General features: G+C 36.5%; 2 protein-coding genes across 3 annotated transcripts; one reads left to right on the top strand and one right to left on the bottom strand.

Annotated features, from left to right (window-relative positions):
• The first annotated feature begins 1,740 nt into the window (after positions 1–1,740).
• On the top strand, positions 1,741–9,394 carry LOC114743918 (delta-1-pyrroline-5-carboxylate dehydrogenase 12A1, mitochondrial-like). Its single transcript, XM_028932116.1, has 16 exons — positions 1,741–1,908; positions 2,832–2,908; positions 3,450–3,553; positions 3,926–3,993; positions 4,881–4,938; positions 5,086–5,199; positions 5,496–5,579; positions 5,871–5,975; positions 6,118–6,231; positions 7,015–7,146; positions 7,248–7,337; positions 7,468–7,557; positions 7,855–8,064; positions 8,167–8,277; positions 8,848–8,927; positions 9,014–9,394. Exons 1-16 carry the CDS (start codon positions 1,832–1,834, stop codon positions 9,150–9,152), a joined length of 1,653 nt encoding a protein of 550 aa, XP_028787949.1. The 5' UTR covers positions 1,741–1,831; the 3' UTR covers positions 9,153–9,394.
• Positions 9,395–10,269: 875 nt separating this feature from the next.
• On the bottom strand, positions 10,270–16,839 carry LOC114743917 (ABC transporter A family member 2-like). 2 transcript variants are annotated; one of them, XM_028932113.1, is made up of 16 exons: positions 16,471–16,839; positions 15,539–15,770; positions 15,227–15,396; positions 14,845–15,030; positions 14,608–14,703; positions 14,312–14,512; positions 14,005–14,161; positions 13,682–13,908; positions 12,976–13,093; positions 12,792–12,868; positions 12,515–12,604; positions 12,242–12,385; positions 11,886–12,158; positions 11,730–11,810; positions 11,020–11,196; positions 10,270–10,665 (listed from the first exon to the last, which is right to left on the bottom strand). In XM_028932113.1, the coding sequence occupies exons 1-16, from the start codon at positions 16,837–16,839 to the stop codon at positions 10,402–10,404; spliced, it is 2,862 nt and encodes a 953-aa protein (XP_028787946.1). In that variant the 3' UTR covers positions 10,270–10,401. The 2 variants fall into 2 exon arrangements, with proteins under 2 accessions (XP_028787946.1, XP_028787947.1); XM_028932114.1 differs by having other exon boundaries at positions 11,730–11,807.
• Between the last annotated feature and the right edge of the window lie 269 nt (positions 16,840–17,108).

The following is a 17,108-nucleotide window of genomic DNA, read 5'->3' as shown; positions in this document are numbered from 1 at the left end:
TAGACGATAACAACACCTAGCGTTGATGAAAGAGAGAAAATTGCATGAGAAGACAAATTAACATTCCTCCTTAATAGCGCAACTGGTATTATTTACTATTCTTTTATCCTTTTGGATCAACAATTAAGCATAAAATAAAATCAATTAGGTCAGCGTTAACGTTATTATATCATCATATATTCATATATGTACATGGAAGTTACTTGTAAAGGTTTATGACTATATACTTAATAACGAATAGTCAAAACGTACGCATGCATAGCTATCTACCAGACCACTTGGTTATTTATTACTTATTTTAAAGATAATCCAACGTCTCAAGAGACTTCGTTTTTTTTTTCCCTTAAGGTTAGAGGGATAGCCCTACAAGACATATAATGATTTATTAATTACAAAACTGTCATAAATTAATATAATTTACTGCCAAATCAAAATTGCATCACATTATATGCGTGTTGAGGGAAAGAACGGTTATTTGGTGGGGTTGTTGGATTAATTTTATTGAACTAAGTCAGCCATTCCAGTTATTATTGTTTCAATTAGTTTTAGTTTAGTTTACACGATAAATTTTCTCGGGCCATTATTTTGCCATAAATTTCTGGATAAATTAGGGAGATGGTTGCTTTCCTATTTGTAGTTTGCATCACCTTTTATAATTTATAGGTCCATATAGATTCCAAATTTTAAAATTCATCCCTTAATTTATATGGTTATACAAAGCTAATTCTTATAGTATAACTTGTTCTTCATCTACCCCTTAAGTTAACGCCTGTCAAATTCAAAATTCATAAAAAGAAAACTTATAGATCTTTTGTAAGTATATAGAGTTCTATTTTTTTGGGTTAATAAAAGTGAGACTAAGCAATAAATTTAAGATACTAAATGTGGATTTAGTATCTAGAATACTTATATGGACCTTTAACGCCTGTCAACTTCAAAATTCATAAAAAGAAAACTTATATAGAGTTTTTTTTCCCGCCTAGGCACCACTACCTTTTTAATAGAGGTGATCTAGTTTGAGGTCTTGGCAAATATTAAATGTCAATACCTCTCTTAATAAGAATTCAAATCTTGGTTCACCACATTGTGAGGGACTAGTCCATTCTTCTAAACTCAACCTCTACTGGTGGTTTTACTCAAATTAACTGAATGTAACTTGTTAGCTTTTTTTATTTCACACAAAAATATGTAATATATGGCCATTAGAGGGGATTTAATGGGCCTCTCTTTTTCGAGATTATCTAGTGATTAAGAGCCTCAATCCAGCTTAAGTTCAAATTCTCACTGACAAAAGTATTCATATTTAAAAATGTTTTTAATAAGATGATATCTATGCTTAATGCTTTAAGGGGAAAAAAAAGCCTTAGCCCAGGCCCGTTTGGACCTTTTGTGGAAAAAAATATTAATTGAAGAAAAATTAGAAAAGAAAATAGAGTTAATCATGGACACATCAAGTCCCCACCAACACATCAAGTCCCCACCAATTGCGCAACAAGTCACAGAATCCATGATAATTTTTTTTTATTAGAAAAAGACAAAAAATGTTTGTAATGTTTGGGCCTTGGGCCCTGTTTGAAAAATAAGAATAATAACAAAAAAAAAACCTCAGAAAAGGACAAAAATGTGAGGGGAGGCATTGGTCTATCCTCATGAGTCAGCTCTACGTGGTCCATGTGAGTCTATCAACCTTATTATGTTGGGATTATCAAAATAGGAATCTATCATTCAAAGCCGTTTTGACAGAGACTAGCGAAGCTCTATCTCTTTCACTTCACTTTGCCTTCTCCTTCGTCATTTCTCTTGGGGGACACTGCTCCGGCGATCATCTACCATGATCAGGTTTATCGTAAACAGAGGAGTGCAAGCTTCGACTTCGCGGAAGTCTCTTGCCTTTTTCAGCCTCTCACGGTAACTGTTCCGTTCACGATTGGCTTTGACGATTTCTTCCATTCTTCTTTCCAGGCTGTTTCGTTTCTGATGCGTGGATGAATAGGTCCTAAGCTCAGTTTAAATCAATTTCCAACCTGTTCTCTAGATTGCTAAAATTTTGATCGTTTCCACATCGGTGTCGTCTTTTATCGTAACTCCTATTTATTTATACAATGTGCATAGGGATAAAATCTGGTCTATGATATATTTGCAAATAATTTATTTCCGTCGAACGTTGAAGGTTTTAAATTGGCGTTTTAAAATTAATTGTTGTCGGAGGGAAAACGTGTGTTGCAGAACATATTTAAATGAGTGGTGGCGATTACCTGGGAGTTTTTGTAATTATGGAAGGTATGGAAACGAAATTGTATAAAAAACTGTTTTTTAAGGTAAAAACAAAAGAATCAGAAATCAGATGGTTTAGGGATAAGAAATGTGTATGCTAGATAGCAGGAAAACAACAACATAATGTGGTTACTGTTTAGCCTCTGGCAATTAGTAAAATCTCCAAGTCTATCTATTCAGTCGTTGATAAAAAAATTATTTATTTCCTATCTCCTTAAACTGAATGGGTACTTCAGTTCTCCAAATCCCAAACACAATTTGTGCGAATTCCTTTGCCCAAAAAAAAAATGCATGCAAGAAGTGAAAATTACTATTCTGTTCAGCGGAATGAGTTGAGAGGAAAAGAGAAAAAGAAACAATAAAAATTGGCTTTACCTGATGGTACTTCATCCCTACGTTTGTTGTGATATGATATTATTAAACCATATACAGTTTCTAATGCATTTCATACTGTTTATTTTTAATTTTTGTTATGATCTCTAGAACAATTTGCTCTTTACTTTTTAATACAATTCTTACTATGATTATTGAACACTAAATTCATTAATGATGAGCAGGTCTGCTCATTCATCATTTGCAACTGTTGAAGTTGAAGAGATATCAGGCTCCAGACCTGCTGAAGTTCAAAACTTGGGTAGGTTCTGTTTCCTCCAAAAGATGATTTGTCCACATATAATCCTTAGTTCCTTTTAAAATTTACAACACTGAGGGAGTAAATTTGTGCCAAAAGAAAAAAAGAGGAAAAGAGTCACCTTAAAAGTAATTTGCGTTATTTTCCCCCAGTTTTATTTCGCCTAGCTTTCTGCTAGCAGGCTTCTTTTTGCACTCTTTAAAATATTTATGGTAACAGACAGTATCTTCTTAGTCTTTAGAAAAACTGTTCATTTTTGTATCAACTAAATTCAATTCTGCTGTCTCTGGACACTGGAATAGGTAAGGAAAAACAGGGGGATAGTAATAAAGTTCACACCAGAGTTTTGAGCTCTGAAATAGATATACTGTAACGGTTTGATTCCCTCTTGTAATTAGAAAGACTGAATGATACATAATGTTTTTAGCATAGTTTTGTGAAGGAGCTCACTGTTTTTTTTCCCCCCCTTTCAATCAAACTTGTTGCCTTATTCTAGGATGACGATTATTTTTTATTGAATTTTCTCCACTTTCTCTACTTTCAGTGCAAGGTAAATGGATAGGATCCTCGAAGTGGAACACTATTGTGGATCCTTTAAATGGAGAGCCCTTTATTAAAGTTGCTGATGTTGATGAAACGGGCATTCAGGTCTTTGTGATGAATTATTTGTTGACTTGCTTTCTTTCCCCAAGCCATGAAAAATTCCTGCTTTTTGGAAACATATTTTTTCCCTAAACCATGAAAGTTTTCTGCTTTTTAAAAATATGCCTTGGTATGTTTATGGTTGTATCATTTGTTACACTTACTCGCTCTTCAAAAATTCAAGTGACCAAGGCATAACACTTGTCCTTTGGAAATGCAAGTTTGAAGACCTAACCCTCTTTTATCTGAGTATTCTCTAACTTCAAATGGGAAGGAGGGATAACTTTAAAATAAAAGCTTTAGATGAATGGGTGAAACTCCGCAATATTTGTCAAATAACAGTCTAGACTGAAATTTTTCATCTGTTGAAATTCTCAGCCTTTTGTGGAAAGCTTGTCCAGCTGTCCGAAACATGGTCTGCACAATCCCTTTAAAGAACCAGAGAGGTATGTTCAGCATGTCCTTATTTTTATTCCTTCCCCTCTTTGCAGCAACAAATAAGATAATTCTCTTTTGCATTAATATGTCCATGCAAGTGAGGGGCAAAATGGTTCCCAATAGGCATGTCTTCACCTCTTTTTGCTTATGTGGCTAGCCCACCTTCATTCTTTTGTTGGGAATGAATGCACGTAGGCGGATGATCTAGACTATTCTGAAAGTTATAGTAACCCTTCTGTCAATATTATCAATCATTTGGTTACTTTCTGGTTGCAATAGAGACCGGAAGCCATCTTTGGATGGTTGGTTAGCAAGGTGTAGATGCCAGGGCTAGTTGTTTTGGTGTTGAGGGCTCTATCCATCTATTTATAGACCTGTTCTAAGAGGAGTAATACCAAGATATCCAAGAAGATCGGTATTTATTTAGCCAAAAGCTCACTTCATTACCCAACAAACATAATGGAAATGTACCATCTCCCCTTACCCTTATTTATAATTCACGAGACTAATCAGCTAGTTTTATATCAGTTAGTTAAATCTCCTGACTGTCATTCTGAATTCTGTTGTTTGTTCTAACAATTATTAACTACCTCTCATTGTTCCAACAATTATTAACTACCTCTCATTGTTCCAACAATTATTAACTACCTCTCATTGTTCCCACATAACAAGGAGGAACTAAAATCCATGGGAGTTTGGATCCTGATATTCTAGCAAGTATGAGATCACATTAAATTTATACTGTCATATACCTGGCATTTTCACACTGTGGAAATGACTATAGCCACTTAATTTTAGGTTTTGATTCTTAGGAATGTGTTATCAGACCATATATTCTTATCTGTCCGTCTCAATGCTTTCTAAAAATGATGTTGCATTATAAATTGTTTGGCAGATATCTTTTGTTTGGAGAAATATCTGCTAAGGCAGCTCACATGCTATCACTTCCAAAGGTATGAATGGAGAAAGGAAATTTTATTTCCTTTTCCCCTTTATACACTGACCCCCGTTTGCTTACAAGATTTTACCTTTTCTTTTGATTAGAACACTTATATAATTGTTACCTTACCATTTATGCATTCATCCTGCGCAATCCTCAGGTTTCAGATTTCTTTACAAGGCTAATACAACGGGTTTCTCCAAAGAGTTATGCACAGGCTCATGCAGAAGTTTATGTAACAAGCAAGTTTCTAGAGAATTTTTCGGGAGATCAGGTACATCAAAGCATGTGTTACTAAAATCCTAAGGGAAGCATGGTATCCTCTGATACGCTATGACTTGAATTAAGGAATCTTGAATCGTTGATTTCCTTTTGAGCACTGTATAGATCAAATTTTTCCAATCTCTTTTATCTAGTTTGGGCTTCTGTTGTGAGAGAAAACATTCCAAATATAAAGTTTTGCAGACCTTATGTCTAGTTATTTGGAACCTATATGTTATGTTATCTGATTTCACAAGTAAATCAACTGAAGAATTTCATGTAATATTCACTTTTGGAAATTCCTGGCAGGTTCGTTTCTTGGCAAGGTCTTTTGCAGTACCTGGAAATCACCTTGGACAGCAGAGTCATGGTTTTCGCTGGCCATATGGCCCAGTAAGTTTTTTTTCTCATTGGCATAAATAAAGTCTATTTTTAAGGCTGGCTGCTGTCTGTGACTGAATAGAAGTTCCTGATGTCCTATTAGTGTGATTTTATTATCATTGAATGGGAATAAGAGTAAGATGTTATCTGATATGGCCCTGCATTATGTTTAGATTAGTGGCGCCATATGGAGACGTTCTTACAATTTTTTCATGAGCCTCAGCTTAAGCGGTTCTTCAGAGTACTTTGTATGACCTTGCCCTTCCCTCCCCAACAAATTCTAAGTAATATTTGTGTCTGCAGGTGGCACTCATTACTCCTTTTAATTTTCCCTTAGAGATACCAGTCCTTCAGTTAATGGGTGCACTTTACATGGGCAACAAACCAGTTCTTAAAGTTGACAGCAAGGTGCGTGCTTATGGCTTTATATGGGGAAGATTTAGTATATAAGGAAATTACTTCTAACATTGTTTTATGGCCTGTTTACAGGGAAAAAAATTATAGTATAGGGTGTAATTGTTACTTGAACTATTGATTGAAATTATTTTAGGTGAGCATCGTCATGGACCAAATGCTACGTCTGCTTCATTGCTGTGGGTTGCCTGTTGAAGATGTTGACTTCATCAATTCTGATGGAAAGACAATGAACAAGCTATTGCTGGAGGTAGGGTTTTTAATATCTCTTTCTGCATTCAGCACTTCATTCTTAGTGGTGCGGTTCCTAAATTTATTCCTGAAATATTCTTAGTTTACTTTTGATTATTTTTTAGTGTTACTATATATTCAGCAAAAGAGCCTTGTCACTTATGGAGAAGGAGTGTCTCCTTTTGAAAAAGAGTGGGGTTCATCAGTAGTGGAGTGGAACGACTATCATTATCGCAATTTACTAAACCCTTTTTACCCCTGCAGTCTTTCCTTTAATATGAGACAACAGGGATTTATTGCATTGTCCTTAGAGTTTCGAGTAGGCAGTCTCAGGTTTCTGTTTCCCCCGCATAGTTCTCCTGGAAACTCATTAGGATTATAGGGCCTTTATATAAACTAATGATAATGATTTTACTTAACTAAATGATTTGCTTTAGCTTTCCTCTTATTGGGCCTTCCCATCTTTTGAGCCCCTTTATCATGTGAAATGTGATATGATCCATCTTCTACCTTTTCAATGCTATATTCTTATTATCCATAAAATGGGAAGCATATTGTTGACTCGTAGTATTAGTGTTGAAATTAAGAGGGGTAATACTCGGAATCTTAGGTCATTTTTCTTCTTTACTTGAAGCACTTTTGATGTGTTCAAAAAGGCAGTATTTTATTTTTACCAACAAATTGTTACTTTGTTCATTTACTATGTTATCATCCCACTTATCTTCTGAATCTGTTTGTGGCTACATATATATTTTCTATACAATGATATTAAGTGATGTGGTAACTAGCAACTTCTATACAGGCAAAACCCCGAATGACCCTTTTCACTGGTAGCTCAAGAGTGGCTGAAAAATTGGCCCTTGATTTAAAGGGCCGCATTAAATTGGAAGATGCTGGATTTGACTGGAAAATACTGGGCCCTGATGTCCAAGAGGTTCCTTTTATCTGTACTGGTGTATTTGTATTGGAGAGTTCAGAATGCGCTGGCACAGCAAGCAATTATATAATAGCTTCTCTTTTGTTTCTTCAATGCAGGAAGATTATGTTGCCTGGGTCTGTGACCAGGATGCATATGCATGTAGTGGCCAGAAATGCTCGGCACAATCATTGTTATTTATTCATGAGGTTGGTAAATTCCCTTCTCTTCAAGGCTGAAGTTGCATTTATTATTCTGTCATTTGTCTTCGAGATTTCCATGTCCTTTTTTAATAATAATTATAATAATAACCGCAGATTTTTACATTTCCTTGCACAGAACTGGTCTAAAGATTCTCTGATATCTAAGTTGAAAGATCTTGCTGAGAGAAGAAAGCTAGAAGACTTGACCATTGGTCCCGTCTTGACTGTAAGTGTGCCTGTCTAGACATTTTTGTGTCTGTTTCTGTCTATATCGGCCTAAATTATACTGAACAAAATTTTTTCATGCAAGTAACGACGAACATTGCTTATCCTCACTTCTTCAGCAACTAGCAGGGATTGTTTATAATATGTAGTACTTAATTTTTGAACCATTTCCTGCAAAATCACTTTCTCTCTTTTTTTTCCAGAGACCTCTTTTTGCTTTGCTTTTCTTTGATGATGGTGACAATATGTGCTGAATTCATTTTCAGATTCTTCATTTTTCTTTGCTCATTTGTTACAGGTAACAACTGAAGCAATGCTAGAGCACAAGAATAACTTGCTTCAGATACCAGGTTCAAAGCTGCTCTTTGGGGGCCAGCCTTTAGAGAAACATACAATTCCTTCGATATATGGTGCTATAAAACCAACTGCCATTTATATTCCTCTTGAGGAAATTGTGAAGGAAAAAAATTATGAGCTTGTTACAAAAGAAATTTTTGGCCCCTTCCAGGTATGTTAAGGGAGTTTTTGACAATTAAAATCTTTCGGGATTTTTATGAGTATTATTCTGCTTTTTTCTGTGAGATATATAACTTCAATTTATGATTCCCAGGTTATTACTGACTATACAAGCGATCAACTCCCAGTGGTACTAGATGCTTTGGAGAGAATGGATGCACATTTAACGGCTGCTGTAGTTTCAAATGATCCCCACTTTTTACAGGCAAGATTTAAAACTCTAGTATTCTGGTTTTGTGTGTGCGGGTGTGCTATAGTGCGCTGAAACAACAAGGTTGTGGCTAGATGGGGATAATGAAGGGTAAAAGAAAGGAAGGGAAAGTTGTGCTGAAATATTTTCCTTATGTTGGAATCACTAACCAGGAAGGAAGGATATTGAATGACTTTCAACGAACCTTTTGAATTCAAAGTTATCCCTCCTTTATACTTTTAAGTTCTCTCAGTTTTGGAGGAGTTTGGAGGAAAGTTTCCCCAAGAAAGTGAAGGAAAGATGTCAATTGTCCTTCTTCCCTACTTCTCTCCCTCCATTATTTCTTTGGATTTCTTCCCTTCCCTTCTCGTGTTAAATCCTAACATATCCTAAATGAATGATTTATTATGCTTATTGATTGCATGCTAACTAGAGTTTTGTGGGAGTTAAATAGACTTCAACAACTCTAGAATTGATACTGCATAAGATTCTCTCAGATCTAACTTGATCTGAACATAAAACGGCGGGTTGTCTTATCTATGAAAAAACATTACTTCATAGTTGTGGTCATGTATAAATTTGCAGGAAGTCGTTGGCAAAACAGTAAATGGGACAACTTATGCTGGTCTAAGAGCGAGAACTACTGGAGCTCCGCAGAACCACTGGTAAACTGAATTTAAGATTCTGTTTTTCTTATGTATTATAGCACTCTTGATCCTAAAAACTTTGAAAAACGATAATGTGGCAACAGGTTTGGACCTGCTGGGGATCCTAGAGGCGCAGGAATCGGAACGCCTGAGGCGATAAGGCTTGTCTGGTCTTGCCACAGAGAGATTATTTATGATGTCGGTCCCATCCCCAAGAATTGGGAAACTCCACCTTCATCGTAAAAGTTCGAGGCAGGGGTTAAATAATAGTAATACATTAACCATGTAGGCAAGGAGTGCGGTTTTGTCTTGCAGACAGAAGAATGAGTTTATGCTTTGTAGTAGCTTCTTGAGTGTGGGAAAATAAGTTCGAAGGAATATGAGGTTGTTATTGGTCTCTTTCTAACTTACACCCTGAGACAGACCTTGGATCTTATTCAGTGAAATATTAAAAATTTAAAATACTAAAATTCGTTGAGGCTGAACTATTGTCTATCTTTCATTATTCTTCCTTTTCGTTTTCATTATTTATTTATTATTTTTACACTGAAATTCATATCTATTGTCTTAGGTTTTTTTATTTTGTTTCAAAACTATGGTTTTACAAATCGAATACATGATTAATATGACTAATATGAAGCTGCCCAACCCGAACAAGGGAAAAACTTGAAAAGATGGCATATATGGCACTTAGACTATTCAACTGAAGTCGACGTTGATGACAAAATGGAGGATGGATTTCAGAATGTTTAGGACCAAGGTGATTAATAGCCCAGAAAAGAAGAAGAAAGAATCAAGGTGATTACCGATTAGCATGTAAACGATGAAGATTCCTGACTTCACTGTCATTTCCTCTGTTTCTTCCACCAGTCCAAATCCAATGGACTGAGCATGTAAACGATGAAAATCCCAAAGGCTTGCCTTCTCTCTCTCTCGCTCACTCACTCACGCACGAGCGAATTTCAGGACTAAATTCTACGTTGGGTTTTTTTTTTTTTCACTTTTATTCTTATTTAATGTAGTAAAATATAAAAATAATTTACTTATAAATCTCCTTAATATTGTATTAAAGAAATTCGCAACTTTCTAATTCATTCATTCATCCTTTCTGGAAAACAAACGAGCTCCAATAGTTTCCAAAGTTTCAGCATGTTGACTATTGTTGAGTGTTTGTTGGATTGTCAGTATATGATTGTGTAGAGCAGGTCTCCCAAGTTCTGTATTACGCATTAACAATTGTGCATGTCTTAGGAGCCTTCAGTTGTCATGTCAAGTTGTGTTTCCTTCGCATCAATTGAATTTGATAGAAGAACATAATGGCATAGAAAGACAAAGGTGTTGAATTAAAACAAACCTGTAATCTTATCCAAGAAAGCCAATCCAAAACCACGTCCACATGTACAAAGGCGATGGTGATATTAAGGGAGAATGACAATTAACCGCCTTGTAACATGAGGGTCACTGTCTGAGAACATGTCCCAAGACACAAGCATTACTGGAAATTGACAGTACTAACTTGACTGGGATCAATCACAATGCCCTCAACCGTTTCTGACCTCCTGTTACTTCGACGTCTTGTTAAGGATGGAGGAGCAGATACTTCAACACTGGGAGGAACAGAAACTTGCCGCGAGTGTCCAGCAATGCAGAGGGCACCCGTATCATCTTGCTCCCAATATACTTCCACCATAATCCCTCTGGGGTTTTCAGCAGATTCAGTTCCGGGAATCCCCACAAACCTTGCTCCCACAGGTATCTGCATGTTTTGGGCAAAACATGGACGATGGACCACATGAGAGGTTGAAATTTTTTATCCTCAAGCTTTTATGTTTAGGGATGTGTGCAAATTATATGACGAAAACTTTGAACAAACCACATCCTCTGAAGTGTAATTCAGTTGAAGCAAGAAGAAAGAAAGAGGGAGGGGCAGTGCTCCCTTTTGCCTTTGTAGGGTCCATAGAGAACAGTTTCACTCCTCCTCTTCCTCTCTTTTCACTTCAAAAAGATCCCACCCAGACTTCTACATTCCAGCTCAACATGGAAATCTAGGGGTAGAAGAGTACAATTCTCATGGAGCCAAAGTTGCAGCAACAAATACAGTGGCAATTACCTTAACAGATTCACCAGAAGTCAACGTCAGATTTGTCAAGCTCCCCTCAGCTGCAGCACTTTCTAGCTCTGCTTTTCTTGCAATATTCAAGAAAACCTCTTCGAGAGTTGCAAGACCCAGCTGGATGTCAGATATGCCAAATTCTTCTTCTTTATCGTGGAGTTCCTCAAAAAAATTCTGTTTGAGAAGCAATAGGAAAATAAGCCTCATAAAAGAAATGGAACACGTTTTTACCAAACAACTTATCCAGAATCTTGGTGTTATGACTCGTGGGGTGGCCCCGCTTAATTCTCATTGCACTTAGAGGCCATCTCGACCTCCTTCAGATTGATGTTAAACGTTATTTTAATAACAAAGATGCGTGCCATATCAAATTAATTTGCCATAAACATAAGCATTCAATGTCAGTAAAGGAGTTATTCTTAACCATATGATGGAAATTTTCATACAACACAACATAAACTGGCTTCTCTGTTGAGTAAGTGTCCGTCACTAATTGCCACTAAGGAAAGGAATAATCACTCCGCTGATAAGTTTAAAGCAGACCAAGAGGTCATAATAACACAAGCTAGTGCACTAGCATAAACAAGAGAGCCACAGAGAAACATTTTTTCATTTTGATCAGTAATTGACCAACAGTTATATTCGAACCCTTGGTGAAAACATGGTTTAAAAGGTACAGAAATAACATCCAGAACAAGAAAGCTTACCATCAAGAGTCCCTCTCTATCATGAGGAATCACATAAGTTAAGTAGGCACTGTTCTCTTCTTTTGGTACCACATCTAACTTCTGTCAAATTATTTCAAGGATCAAAGATCAATCCTTGTCTAATAAATATCTAATCATCATAGTTATTTAACTTACATTCTTAAAGAATTGCTTCACTGTCTCATGATTTCTTGTAGAAGTTGCATCATGGAACCTGATATTAGCTATAAAACCAGTACCAAATCGTGATTTCAACCGTACTGAGGTGCCAATGCAGCGAAGTCTTCCTTTTGCCATGATTCCTATGCGGTCGCTTAGAATGTCAGCCTCTTCCATAGAGTGTGTCGTAAGGACAATAGCACGGCCCCGTTTTGCATTTTCAATTATGTCCCACACATGCCTCCTTGTTATAGGATCCATGCCAGTTGTCTAAGCATAAAATGAAATAAAAAATCTCATAAGGAAGACAGTAGAGCTTCTAAATCTGGCAGTAAATATCGTAGCATGCATACCGGTTCATCCATAATGATTAGCTTGGGATCACCAATAAGGGAAATGGCAACACTTAGACGGCGTTTCATTCCTCCACTGTAACTTCCAGCTCTTACTTTGGCTGATTCTCTGAGTCTTACTTCTGCTAATGACTTCTGAGTAATCTGTATTTTTCAGAACAGCTTGAATTAAAAGGAAGGAGAACCAAATTCTGTTGTTGTTTATACAGGGTGAGAAGCAAAGTAAAAACATCTTCGGTTGTGAGGAGTAAGTACAGGCTAAAAGGAACCTACTGATTTGATAGAAGAAGGGGGAAGCCCTTTAATGCTAGCAAAGAGATGGAGGTGTTCTTGACCAGACAATGCATCCCATAAGATATCAAACTGTGAATAACAAAACCCAATAAAGGATCAATCTGGCTTTCAATGACATGGAGAATTCGTTGCAGTTGAAAATCATATCATATTACTTGGATATGCATTGAAGAAATGTGTTGTAATTTAAAGCATGGCTGCATGCAACAAACACGTAGAGATGCACAGAGAGATATAGTGAGGGAGAGGCAATCACCTGGGGACAGACGCCTATAAGCTTTTGAATGTTTGACATGCTGGTGGAGCTTCGTATGGAGTGTCCATATATCAATGCTGTTGAGCAGGTAAATGGAAGTGTCAGTAAAGTCTTCTTAACCATTTAGTAACATTGATCAATGATCAAAATATGGAATATGAGAGAGAGAAATAGAAAATATCACCATCTCCATCAGTAACTGGAGTTATCCCAGTCAAACAATTAATAACAGTAGTTTTCCCGGCTCCATTGGGACCCAGCAGACAAAACAACTGATCCTTTGCAAAATTTACCCATAAGCCCTGAAAGTAATTTGCAAATTGCTATCATAATTGGAAAAGTATTAACATCATAATACTGGTAACACTCATCAAAAAATCAGAAACAATCTTCTAACATTGAAGAACGTGACATGTTGAAATAAAAATAAAAGGGAAAAGCGAAAAGATCACTACATGGGAAAAGAGGGGGAAAAAAAAAAAGGACATTAGTCGTTGTCATCCAAACAAGAAAAACTCAATAATAACCACTAGTGAAAAATAATAAAGTCAAATTTCAAAGTCTATCTAACCGAAGTACAGAGTAATCCCAAACATAACTTGACAAGGGCATTACCCCAAAATTGTAGTTCCTAATCTACTAATAATTGCCCAGACAATAACAAATCACAAAATGACAATCATCCATAAAATAATGTTTGCATCCCACCGTACCTATTCCACTCGTGTCTCATTCTCCCTTTATTTATTTAAAAAAGAAGAAGAAAAGAATAAAGAATATTTACAAAACTATGGCAGAGTATTGAAATATAGCAGTGATGATTGAAAGAAACATGCACTTCAAGAGTGCCCACATATGCCAGACTAAAACGTTAATAGTAAATCCTTCACCTTAACAGCTTTGAAAGCAGTTTTTTGGCATTTAGAGCAGCAACCAATGTTCAATGCACCAGGATATGTCTTTGCAAGGCCACGTATCTGAACAGCGACATTTGGGTCTACCATACATTCTGCTGCTTGCTGCTTTACGACGTTTTCCTCTTCAAGGACATCTTCATCATCTGGTGTGATATACTCTTGTGGCGGGACTGAACCTACACAACTACAAACCCCACCCTCTACAAATAAATGGAAAAGGGAGTACTAGATCAGTCACAAAGAATAACTGAGAAGAAAGAAATGTATAGCACCAACAAAATGACAAGTTTTATCACCTCTCACTTTATCTCCTTTTCCCATCCAGTATCCGGGCTTTAGGAAATAGAAGACTGATTTCCTCACACCGGATGCATTTGGGATTATGTTATCAAAGTAGATAGCCAGAATAAACCACAGAAAGAATGTACCCAACAGCCACATATAGATACCATTCTGTCAATGAAAGGAAATAACAGAAGTTGTTAAGGAAGTGACACAAGTGGAAACTGGACAAATGAAGACCCACAGAAAGTAAATGGGAATAGCTAATTTTTGGAAGTTGCATTTCAGGTGTTGGGACTTAGAGGTCCAATTAATGCATACAATTGTTATGAAACAATCTTCGTTGTTTGGAGCACATTCACCACGTTTACTCCATCTAACACCATCGCCTTCAGGAGTGGATGTTGCTTGTGAAAGCACATGCAAACCTTGAGTAAATGGATTTGGTGGGAAAAATGACCAGACAGTTCGGAAAACCTCGGAGTTGTCATTATCATACGGATATCCTGCTAGTACAACGATCTGCAAATAGAACAATCATAGACAAAAAGAAGATGATGGTCTTTCCTATTATCAGTTCAATAATCCTTATCTAGAATGTTAAGAAAGACCCTTGCCTGAGTCAAAATGCCGATAATAAATACAGCGAATGCCACTGTTGGGGCTGAAGATGATTTACGAATGAAAGCAGATAACATGAAGGCAAATCCCGTCTAGAATCAAAAGTGATGAAGGACGGTATTATTGTGCACCGGAAAAACAAAGAAAGCACCCCGTATATAAAACAGAAAAAACAATGAATAAACAGACACTGAGAAATGGTGAGTTCGATAATCCAAGGAAAAAAATCTTACCATGCTGAGTTCAAAAAGGAAGAACAGAAAAAACACGACTGCAAAATTGTTTTTCACAAAAGCATCAAACTGAAACATCATTCCCAAAAGAACTATGAGAAGTGATGTGATAAGAGTAATAACTGCCTCCCAGGTAAGCCAGGATAACCAGTAAGCGGAGTCATAGAGGCCCATCATCGTCATTGCCTTTGAGTAGAAGGACCAATGGAAAGATACCCATGGTTAGCGAAAATGTCTCTTACGAAAGAAAGTAAACTTTAAATGTCAGTCAGACAAAATTAAAAAAAAAAAAAAAAATCTAAATGTTACTCCTTCAGTTTTAAATATAAAACCCTTATACAAGGGTATTATATTTAGTACCGGAGGAATAGTATGTCTTTACCTGACGAAGCTTATTTTCTTTTTCTCTAGCCAAAGATTCCATCTGAAGAACAAAGTTAAGCCTGGAGATTGCAAGGAAAAATGCTGGACCTATTGTACCCACTGTAGAGAAAGATTCTATAGCAGGGTGTGCAAATTCTCTGAAAGAAAAGCTCCAGCTGAAGGATGGATCTGATTTTGCATCAACTCATCAGACGGGTCACAATTTTTTAAGTGTAGAATAAGCTATGGAATAGATTATCATTCATTCAAGTAAGAATGGTGATTGATCCAAAAAAAAAAAAAAAAAGGAACAATGAATATTAAATTTTACCTCCAATCAGGTATCTAGCAATTTCACGCTCCGCAGCAAGCTGGAGTGGGAGTTGAAATGCAAAAGTGGGGTCTTCATAGCGCCCTCGCTGTTGTATAAAGGTTGAATTTGTCTGCACACCATAGCCAATGACAGTTGCATTTTTTTCGGTGAAATGTAGAGCACCTGGACAACGCAGAGGATTCTTGAAAAGCCAGTCATCCACTTCAGCTGCATTGCTAAAGGATAAAACCTGCACAATGGGCCAGCGAAATGAATTCAATTCTCCATTTGTATGGGACTGACAGAATAAGAAGATCTCTTAAGAAGACATATCATTTAAAAAATAATACCTCCAGTTGTTAATATAAAAATTAGTTGACTAATCTGAATAGACTAAGAAAGTTTGTTAAGTTAGTTATTTGTAATAAATAAGTATTATCTTTCTTTAAAATACCTTTAATAAATATGTGTTGTTTTTCTTAAAATATCTTTACTAATTATGAAACATTTAACATGTACAATTATTATAAAAATTACTTTGAGAAAAATAGATAAATATAAGAGATAAAATGAATTGAGATCCTAAATTAAAAGTCAAACTAGTTCTTATACTATCTCTGCTCCTTAATATAAGAACTCATTTGATTTTTATTTTGATCCTAATTATAAGACCCCAATTCACTTTGCTTATTATATTTATCTTTTTTTAAAAAAAATAGTCTTTCTAATAATGATAGTTCCAACTTACTTTATTAGCAAGCATATTTTAAAAAAGACAATACATATTTTTTTAATATACTTAAATTAGCCAATTAGTTCTTATATTAAAAATCAGAGGTAGTAGTAAGTAATCGATGTAGTATCAAATTGAAACTAAATAGAGCCAAATCTCATGGAGGGACCAGAAGTCAAAGCGAAAACTAAATGAAGAAATCATTCGTAATTCGTACCTTAGAGGAAGGTATAGGACGGCCAGGATTGTTTGCCATGATACGACTGACAATGGTCTGGAATTTGGGGCTTCCATTTCCGCTCCAAACAAAATCATAGCAAGGAAGCTTAATGAAGAACTTCTCCTCACAGGGAGTAATCGGAGGAGAAATCAACGTGCCGGGATCGGTGACGCTCTCGTTGGCTGTAGATGAGGAGTAGCGTGCCTGCATGGCCCTATCAACGGCGAACATAAGGAACATGAAGAAGAGAGGAAAGAGAAGTTGGAGTAACGAACCCATCCTGTTGCGCCATGAGAGCAAGAAGTTCTTCTTCAGAAGCGCTGTGTATTGTTGCAAAAGCAGGGGAAGACCGCTCTGCAAATTCATGGGGTTGAAGACGAAGAGGAACCTATTCCCCTATGTTTACTGACTCAAGTCAAGGCAGCCGTGTGGCGTGGGTTTTTGTTTTATAGCATTCATATTGTTATGTTGCTGGCGTGTTAGTTCCCCTGACCTTTGGTTTTAAAATTCGGTTATTCTCCTGGACCGTTATATGTCATCAAGAACTGAACTCTGCTTGCCCCCAGAATCAGACAAAGCGCGTTGCCACGCCGCCCAAACCATTCTTAAATCGGAAGCAATCCAGTGAGAAGTGA

The sequence above is a fragment of the Neltuma alba genome, unplaced genomic scaffold, assembly GCF_004799145.2.
Source record: "Neltuma alba isolate B1F8T4 unplaced genomic scaffold, ASM479914v2 tig00004178_pilon, whole genome shotgun sequence".
In the NCBI taxonomy this organism is placed as follows: Eukaryota; Viridiplantae; Streptophyta; class Magnoliopsida; order Fabales; family Fabaceae; genus Neltuma; species Neltuma alba.
Note: the sequence above shows the minus strand (reverse complement) of the source record. Positions and strands in the feature narration are given on the sequence as shown.

What these genes read in the sequence shown, in the direction of transcription:
- LOC114743918 (XM_028932116.1), top strand. Translation starts at nt 1,832, where the DNA reads ATGATCAGGTTTATCGTAAACAGAGGAGTGCAAGCTTCGACTTCGCGG. An exon ending in CCCTTTAAAGAACCAGAGAG is followed by an intron (nt 3,994 to 4,880) that starts GTATGTTCAGCA and finishes ATTGTTTGGCAG; the next exon opens with ATATCTTTTGTTTGGAGAAA. An exon ending in TTCTTAAAGTTGACAGCAAG is followed by an intron (nt 5,976 to 6,117) that starts GTGCGTGCTTAT and finishes AAATTATTTTAG; the next exon opens with GTGAGCATCGTCATGGACCA.
- LOC114743917 (XM_028932113.1), bottom strand. Translation starts at nt 16,839, where the DNA reads ATGAATTTGCAGAGCGGTCTTCCCCTGCTTTTGCAACAATACACAGCG. An exon ending in GTCCTATACCTTCCTCTAAG is followed by an intron (nt 15,771 to 16,470) that starts GTACGAATTACG and finishes CCCATTGTGCAG; the next exon opens with GTTTTATCCTTTAGCAATGC. An exon ending in CTGCTTTCAAAGCTGTTAAG is followed by an intron (nt 13,094 to 13,681) that starts GTGAAGGATTTA and finishes AATTACTTTCAG; the next exon opens with GGCTTATGGGTAAATTTTGC.